General features: G+C 38.2%; 1 protein-coding gene across 1 annotated transcript; it reads left to right on the top strand.

Annotated features, from left to right (window-relative positions):
- Positions 1-570: 570 nt before the first annotated feature.
- Positions 571-8,099, top strand: LOC124540545 (zinc finger protein 260-like). Its single transcript, XM_047118201.1, has 7 exons — positions 571-763; positions 838-941; positions 1,305-1,907; positions 2,498-2,588; positions 5,869-6,326; positions 6,402-6,536; positions 7,767-8,099. Exons 1-7 carry the CDS (start codon positions 656-658, stop codon positions 7,963-7,965), a joined length of 1,698 nt encoding a protein of 565 aa, XP_046974157.1. The 5' UTR covers positions 571-655; the 3' UTR covers positions 7,966-8,099.
- Positions 8,100-9,120: the final 1,021 nt, after the last annotated feature.

The following is a 9,120-nucleotide window of genomic DNA, read 5'->3' as shown; positions in this document are numbered from 1 at the left end:
TGTGAAATATGTATTAGCAAATAAAAAATGTGTGTCGTTTAGTTAAAACATATTCTACTTTTAGTGTTTACTAGTAACCCATAGCAAGGGATGATAATGTGTTCTACGAATCTATGAATATTAATGATGCACGACTGTAACCATTTATGTACATCTATACTTAGTTATATGCAAAAGTGACACTAGTGACATAAATAAATAAACATATACAGTAATACCTGAAAGTAATACGTACTGTTAAACGAATGAATGGATAAATGTAAATTTAGAAAATAATGTCTAAAAACAGAACAGAAAGCGCTCAACTTGAAAGCCAAGTTTACAATGTTTTGAATATTTGCAATTTAACTGGAGTAAGTTAACTTTACAAACGTTGTGTTCATTAATCAAAAGTTTGGCGCAGGCCCCTGTCGCGCCTGCCTTCTCCGCCCACCCTCTTGTCTGCTCGAATACTAACATAACTATATATGTAAGTATATGTTTTAGAAATTCAGGTCTTTCTTAATGCACAGCTAGAATTTATTTAACTTGCAACACTGGCTGGGTAAGGTCAATATTGACAAATGGCTGAACTAGCTGTCACTTTCGTAACGAAAGCGGATAAACATCGTGTACTGTGTTAATTTATGCTTATAAATATTGTTTTGTTTAAAACATGGATGATATTTGCCGTCTATGCTGTTCCACTCATTTTGTAAATAATTATATTTTTGATGAGGAGAACGCTTTGTTTTTAAAAATGTCGTTATACTTGCCAATAAAGGTAAAGTATACTGAATTTGATACAATTTAATGTGGTATTATTCGAAAATTTTAATAATAATGTGATGTCGGCAGGTGTTTAAAAACGATCGACTACCTCAGAAGATTTGTGACAAGTGCAGTTGTAAAGTGAACGATTTTTACCAATTCTGTAATGAAACTATTGAAGTTCAAAACAGGTGAGCTTCGCGCCTGACCGGGTCAGCTGTAATTAATATAATATGCGCATTTTTTTATGAATTCATTCAAGACAACGACAGTTACGACTGCCGTACCTAGATGGGCCGATTTTAGGCCAGTTTCAGTATTAGTAGCTGAAACTGTGTTATATTAATATATTAATTATTCATTATTTTGAACATATTAATGTGCAATAAGATTATATATTAAAATGAGAAAACAATATATATGTATATATGTTTGTATACTTTGTAATGTTATTTGATATATGTATGAATATGTAATGTATTGTATGTGTATTGTATTCATAACTTATGCTAGAATTAATGAACAAAACTGATGCTATATGTTTATTATTTCAGATTAAAGGGCATTTTGACATCATCAAAAATTATTGTTAACGACAGATTAGACTTCTCAATTATAAAACAAAATGCCAACTCACCTCCACCTCCTCACACGTGCACCCAGGGCACACAAACGGAGCACCAACAGGACAGCACCAGTGAGCCTAAAATCAAAACTGAACCAAAAACATTATCACCAGAAATTAAAAAAGAGTGTGATTACTTTGAAATAGATGATTTTGCACACATAGACATACATTCAGATAACAGTGAGGAAGAGTTCCTTATCGATCTTAAGAAAAAAAAGAAAAGTAAAAAAGAAAACAACGACACTAGCAATGGGGTAATAAAAGCTAAAAGAGGCAGGAAAAAAAAAACAAAACAAAGTAAGCAGGAGCTCGGCTCACAGTCTCTCACAAATGGACTGGCGCTGATTAGTGAGGAGTCTGGAGTGGATCTGGATCTTGTCAAGGAAGAGATAGAGATGAGGCCGCAGGAGCTGGGAAAGGTCTTGGATAGCATGCAAGGGCTGAAACCGGAGTCCAGTGAAGATGTGTTCTATTGTTGCATGTGCTTTGCCCAGTGTGGCTCGAGACTGGCACTGCTGAAACATTATAAGTATGTTGGGTATTCGATTATTTATATTACATTAAAAATTATATAGAAGATCTCATAATAATTTAATCTCATAATAGTTTTATCTAGTAAGTAGATGAGAGCACATACACACAAGTGCGCACTGAGGTAAATATAATGTCATGAATGTTGTTTTTAAACCTTAACATATAACATTTTAACAGTTTTGAGAGCACCATACATACTATCAAGAAAAAAATGTTAAGGAGTAGTTTGATACAACAACAACAACAGCCTGTAAATTCCATTGCTGGGCTAAAGGCCTCCTCTCCCTCTGAGGAGAAGGTTTGGAACATATTATTCCACCACACTGTTCCAATGCGGGTTAGTGGAATACACATGTGGCAGAATTTCTATGAAATTGTCACATGCAGGTTTCCTCACGATGTTTTCCTTCACCGCTGAGCACGAGATGAATTATAAAGACAAATTAAGCACATGAATCAGCGGTGCTTGCCTGGGTTTGAACCCGCAATCATCGGTTAAGATGCACGCGTTCTAACCACTGGGCCATCTCGACACTTAATCGTATTATTTGTAGTTTTATAATTTCCGTCAATTGCCTATTTCAGGGAGCACGGGCGCAAGTGCGAGGCTTCTCAGGAACCTGTCCCACCGCCAGCTCCCCCTGGCGAAGCTTCGCGCTGCCTACGCTGTCAAAAGGTACCCAAAGAACATAATGGTGCTTTAAGTTAAAATTTTTAATGCAAATTACTCAAATGGCTTTAAAAGTGAAAGAAGCTATTAATTTCTTCAAGAGAGATTATGCTGATAATGGGCTATTTGACTGGTTTTCAAAATCCTTTTTATATTATTTAGTAGAAGTTAAGGAACCCAGTAAAAGTTGTGTTTTTTATTTCTAGTACATATTTGCCGAAAAAATTCATATTAAAAATTCCATGTTTAAATAGCGCGCAAAAACGCTACTTGGACAATATGGCGCTGCAATGGGGTCGATGACGTCACGTTCATGTATTTTAATTTGTGGTACATATGGTACAAAAGCAAAGCTTACTAGAAAGTGACTTCATCATAAGCCCGGCCAATCAGGAGCGTTTTGTGTCACCTGACAAACGTTTGAAAATTTGCATTTTTATTTTTGGATTTTTGAATAAATTAAGTATTATTTTCAACTTTCGTTTGTAAATAACCATTTTTAAACTCATAATATACACTGATTACAATAATTCACAATTTATTTTTTGCATTGTCAAATAGCCTATTGTAAAAGAGTTGGCTGTGTTTCAGCTAGAAATCCAATTCCTAACTGAAGTTTTACATTCAAATAACAATTGTCAATTCTCAGCAGGACTAAAACGCCAGAAATTATGAGTTATGTCTATATGGCCATATATATATAGTTTATTAAGTATGTTTATAAACTACAGGACGGCTGATTAAATTTTGTAGCTTTGCCAATCACAACATTGCGACTCTCACTGTTGCTTCATGCTCACTATACAGTACAGTCACAGATATAATATTGTATGGAGCTTATTACTTGACTACTATTGAAAAAAGAATAAATGAGCTTTACAATTGACTTGCATATCTTCTATTTTGGTTCAACATATGAGCAGTTTCATATACTAAGTCATCAAATTACTTAATTTTATACTACTGGATAATTGTTTTGGCATTTTCACGTTTTCATAAATGAAAATCAGGTGAAATTCTATAATATTTTCCATTTCCTACTAATAAACTTATTTCTACTTTTTTTGTATGATATCGTTATTGTCTTGGGATGTCTCTGTCGTCATTTTATGTTATCTGTTGTAGGTGTCCTGAAACAAATTCCTGACGTTTTTCAAAGCTAACAACCGAACAATTTCCCTGTGTGTTACTTTCATAAAACGTCGTAATTAGCCAAATACGTCTCATAAACAAGAGATATGAATACCATTGAGAAAAAAAAATTTATGTCAACAACGTATGTCCACGGGTAGACTAAGATGACATTTGTTTATTTAAAGAACAACAACAACGTTCGAGAACAACGTTCTTCAAAGTCTGCAGTCTGTGAACATGCTCTGGATAAACCTAACCATTTTATCCGATTTGATAAACCACAGATCCTCGCTAGAGAACACAGATTCATTCCTAGAATGATACGCGAGGCTATTGAAATTCAAAAACATCCGAACTTCAATAGAGAAGATGGTTGGAGACTTTCTAACACCTGGGATCCACTTATTAAAAATTTAAAACCCCAAATCCAACAGAATGCAAGACCTAAAGATACAGTTAGTGCCTTCTGCGTGCAACCGGAACGTTACTCAAGATACCAATTGAGAAATCGTTGGCGGTAGTTGTTAATAATATTTCCTTTGTTCTTCAAATAGACAAATGTCATCTTAGTCTACCCGTGACCACGAACACTGCAAAGTGCTCGAAACGTCGGGATGTTTAAAAAAAATAATTAATATACGCGATTCCAATCCGTTATAATTAGTTTTATTTAAATGTGTAATAATCGTGAAAATTTAAGACAACATTAACTTATGTCCATTATGATGAAATCGCAATTTTTGAATTTCTATTAAAAAAAATGTACTGAAATGTGCCCATGTATGTCACATGTCGAGCACATTACGGCGCAATTTTAATGAATTCGGTAAAGCAAAGTAGCGGTGCTAACCGGACTTAAAAAAAGGACCTCCTCAAAGTAAATTTTTCTTCAAGCGGCACATCATAGCACATACTGGGCACATTTCAGCACATTTATTTTTATAGAAATTCAAAAATTGCTGTGTCATCATAATGGACATAGAAAACTTGTCATTCATGTAAAGTACCAAATATTTATGGCATCATAGAAATTGGAATATTTTTCTGGTTTACACAAATAGAAATCAATGTAACCTGACAAGTTTTTGTTACTTTTTACTTAGTCGGTTTTTTGAAAAGACACAAGACAGCAACATATTTTGTTAAAAACAAATCGGCTGTTATCAATTTATTGATCTTTAATATATTTTTTCCATAAGCTGTATAATACCGTAGATCGTTTGATAAAGTTAATCTCTCGATTTTTGTAAAGGAACTTACTTAGTGTGATATTAAAAGAGATTTATTGAGATTATTCTCTTCTGTTTCAAGTAGAAAGCTCCTTCTATTATTATTAGTAGTGTTATTAGTTGCTCTCTATGGTTATAGCAAATCGGTAACACCTCTACTACTCTGTCTATCTATTGTTATACTATATCAGGAGTGCCCAAAGTTCAATGTTGGGACCACTTTTTTACATTGTTTTCATAAATGGTACGAGTGAGTGCTTTTCTGCACTGTAGCCTTCCAATGTGTCATCATGACATCATATCATCATCAAGGTTAATCTGTTTGCTGTGGCACCTGATATTTGTCAACACATAACATTTGTAAGAAAAAAAATTATTCATGTATTTTTTTGATGGAAATTTTCTGAGGAACTGATTGGATTAATCCCAGCTGCTGAATTTTACCGCCTGACATCGCGTCCGAATTCCAATTTTCACCTATAAATCAAATCAAATCAAATCCAATTCCTTTATTCCACATAGAAGCATAACACTCGCTCATTGATTGGTCTCACACATTACCTCGATGTCTGTAAATCCATAATAGCGCCATTGATATGGTATTTGCTCGGATTTGTAATTAGTAAAAACAAATTACACATAGCTCTTGTATAATTTTTTATAAATTATTTTGAAGATAAAGGCCCAAGGGCACATAGTGTTTACAAGCTTTAATTTGTTCAATTACAAGTTGGTACACGATAACCTTTTTCATTAAATTATAGTAATCAAATTGGTGAACGAGTACGCTCAATACTATTGGAGGAATTATTTGACACATTAAAGGTATTTGTCGTCCAACAAGTTTTATAATCAACAACATACAAATATGTACACTGTGACCGGTGTCGAGCGGCAGTAACGATGCGCGCGCGTTGGGGCAGATGGTGGGCGCGGCGCAGTGGGCGGAGCACTGGCGGCGGCACTTCGCGCGCGACGCGCACCCGTTCCGCTGCGCGCTGTGCGAGGTGACGTACCGCGACCACCACCGCATGCTGAAGCACGGGCTGACGCACGGCGCGCGCGAGCTGCGGCGCGAGGAGGGCGGCGGCGCGGCGGCGCGCTTCGCGTGCGACGCGTGCCCGGCCGCCTTCCGCCTCATGCGCGTGCTGCTGGCGCACCGCACGCGCGCGCACCCCGAGGCGGCGGCGCGCGCGCTGGCGCTGCGCTGCGGCGTGTGCGCGCGCAGCTTCGCGCACGCCAACTCGCTGCGCCGCCACGCGCGCGTGCACTCGGGCGAGCTCAACTACCTGTGCAACGTGTGCGGCAAGGCGCTGTCCTCGCGCGAGCACCTCAAGTTCCACATCCGCATCCACACCGGCTACAAGCCCAACGTCTGCAAGTGCGTCGCCCCCCTCCTCCTCCTCGCCTAGCTCGCTGGTCGGTCCCGTGTCTAACCGCCGCCACTGGCCCGCAGGGTGTGCGGGAAGGGCTTCGTCAAGAAGTGCAACCTGAAGCTGCACGAGCGCGTGCACTCGGGCGAGAAGCCGCACGTGTGCTCGCACTGCGGGAAGGCGTTCTCGCAGCGCTCCACGCTCGTCATCCACGAGAGGTACGCTCGGGGTTCGGTTCCGACGGCTGATCTGATGGCCTCGGTAACTGCGCAGAATATTTTACATTGTAGGCGCGTTATTGCATCGAATTTTATTTAGAAATTTTATCAAGTTCTGTTCGTAGAACAACATCTCTTTAGATCATACGTATTAGTATGAAATAATATTGAAATATAAAGTATATGAAGTTATTTCATCAGCTTTTCTATTGAGCAAACTATATAAATAGCCCGTGCAGAGCTTCCGAATGTGAACAACTTATTGTATGCGTCGACACAGAGAATCTCTCTAGAGTAGAATAAGCCTCCTCCATATTTATATAATTTGCTCTTTTTATAACCAAGTTCTCGCAAACTACATATAATACACCAAAAGCAATATTTTGTTGTGTGGTAATGACTAATAAAATTTGTTCATCAATTCCGTTTTACAAGAAAGAGGTCGACAACTGAAGCGGGAATAGCATTTCTCAAACATATTTACCATGCTTGGGAAAATCACAGATGGCTATTGGATCATTCTGTGATTTGTCTAAAGCATTTGATTGTGTAGAACACGATAATCTTCTTTATAAGCTCAAATATGGCAATAAAGGTAAAGCTCTTGATCTCATTGCTTCATACTTAAGTCAAAGAGTCCAGCAAGTTTACATTAATGGCTCCACGTTAAAATGGGTGTTCCACAAGGATAAATTTTGTTTCTTTTTTATCTTAAACGTATTTGTGTCATAGTGTTGTTTGCTGACTGATACTTAACTTATTTTTAAGGTTGACAGGAAAAAATCTGACTATGCCGATGTGAACAGATTCTGAAAGCAAAATCATAATATATCTTCAAACGGTGGCAGTCTTGATTTAGCCGATACTACGGTGGTTTTAGGAGTAGCATTGGATTCCAGACTTCAGTAGAGTCCTCATTTATCGTCCCTGTCAGAAAAGTTAGACAACTCACTGACATTGACATCGCTCTTTTCGTATATTTTCGTTATGTCATATGGCATAATACTTTGGGGTAATGGTTTTAAGCTTATATCACCATGTTTCCGGTTCTTCAAAGTCAATAAATTCTCCTTAGGGTAAGGTATAATAAAATTCCTCTGACAATAATGTACACTTAAATTTATAAACAATATATTTTTTCCTATCAACTTTAAAAGGTACGATTAGCAAACAATACGATATCACGAGTATCAGGTCGTTGACACGCCCCCCCCCCCCCCCCGCGCGCAGGTACCACAGCGGCGCGCGGCCGTACGCGTGCTCGCTGTGCGGGCGCGGCTTCGTGGCGCGCGGCCTGCTCACCATGCACCTCAAGACGGCCTGCGTCGACGCGCCGCGCCCGCGCCCCCCGCCGCCGCCGCGCCCGCACAAGTCAGTGCCACCACTTACTTACCGTCACGTCCCATATGCTCGACCGACAAGCTATTGACACAGCTGTGGGAAATTTACCGGCTGTGGTTGTCGTTGTTGTTGTTATCGAGTCACGTGAGGCGTGTTTTGCTTTGTAATGTTAAAGAGTTTTCGTTTTTCATTTTTCAGACTGAGTTCGCGATGAAGGCTGTAGCGGTGCGGGAACACTTTCGATTGCTATCAATTTTATCCAATTTAGATAGTTGGGTTGATGAAGACGTGTGCGGTTATTTACTATAATATGTACATATAGTGTTGGTTGGTCTGTAGTCGCGGTACTGCTAAACGATTCTACAAATCGATGGTATATTTTAAGCACCCAGTTTGTTTCGTTTACAACTGCGCTAATTTTCGACAGATGGCGCTGTTTTCAATTTAGCATATTATTTTAAAATACGAATAAAGTTGACTAATATCCTCAATATATGTTGGTTTATCCAAAAAAATAAAATTACGACTGATAATTCCGCTGCGGTCGAATTGTTAATGCATTTATTATTGTTACATTATAATGTGCGTACCCGCGAATCATTGAACGGACACTTCGTCTAAGTATTATTGTGGTATGATATAATTTTGATAAATATTAAAAGTTGTATAAGCATATAATTTAAAATGAAACTGATTCTGATATTGTTATACTTTATTATCTTGTTAACATTTGCATTTTCGAAATAACATTAATTATTTACACTCTTAGGATAATTATTAGAAATCTTCATATCGCCCAAGAGAATAGAAGAGAAGAGATACTAAATTATTAATCAAATCAACTCATCAATTTCATAAAATGCATTCATAAAAGTAGAGCCGAGATGGCCCAGTGGTTAGAACTCGTGCATCTTAACCGATGATTTCGGGATCAAACCCAGGCAAGCATCACTATATATATGTGCTTAATTTGTGTTTATAATTCATCTTGTGCTCGGCGGTGAAGGAAAACATCGTGATGAAACCTGCATGTGACTAATTTCATTGAAATTCTGCCACATGTGCATTCCACCAACCCGCATTGGAACAGCGTGGTGGAATATGTTCCAAGGCCTCTCCTTAATGGGAGAGGAGGCCATTAGCCCAGCAGTGGTGTTACGTTTACGTACGTATAAAAGTTGGACAGTTGTTTATGTTGATAGTGAGTTCGGTACTAACACGTACTTAGAATATTGTGATTTGC

Source organism: Vanessa cardui, chromosome 25 (genome assembly GCF_905220365.1).
Source record: "Vanessa cardui chromosome 25, ilVanCard2.1, whole genome shotgun sequence".
In the NCBI taxonomy this organism is placed as follows: domain Eukaryota; kingdom Metazoa; phylum Arthropoda; class Insecta; order Lepidoptera; family Nymphalidae; genus Vanessa; species Vanessa cardui.
This window is presented reverse-complemented; position numbering and strand designations above follow the sequence as displayed.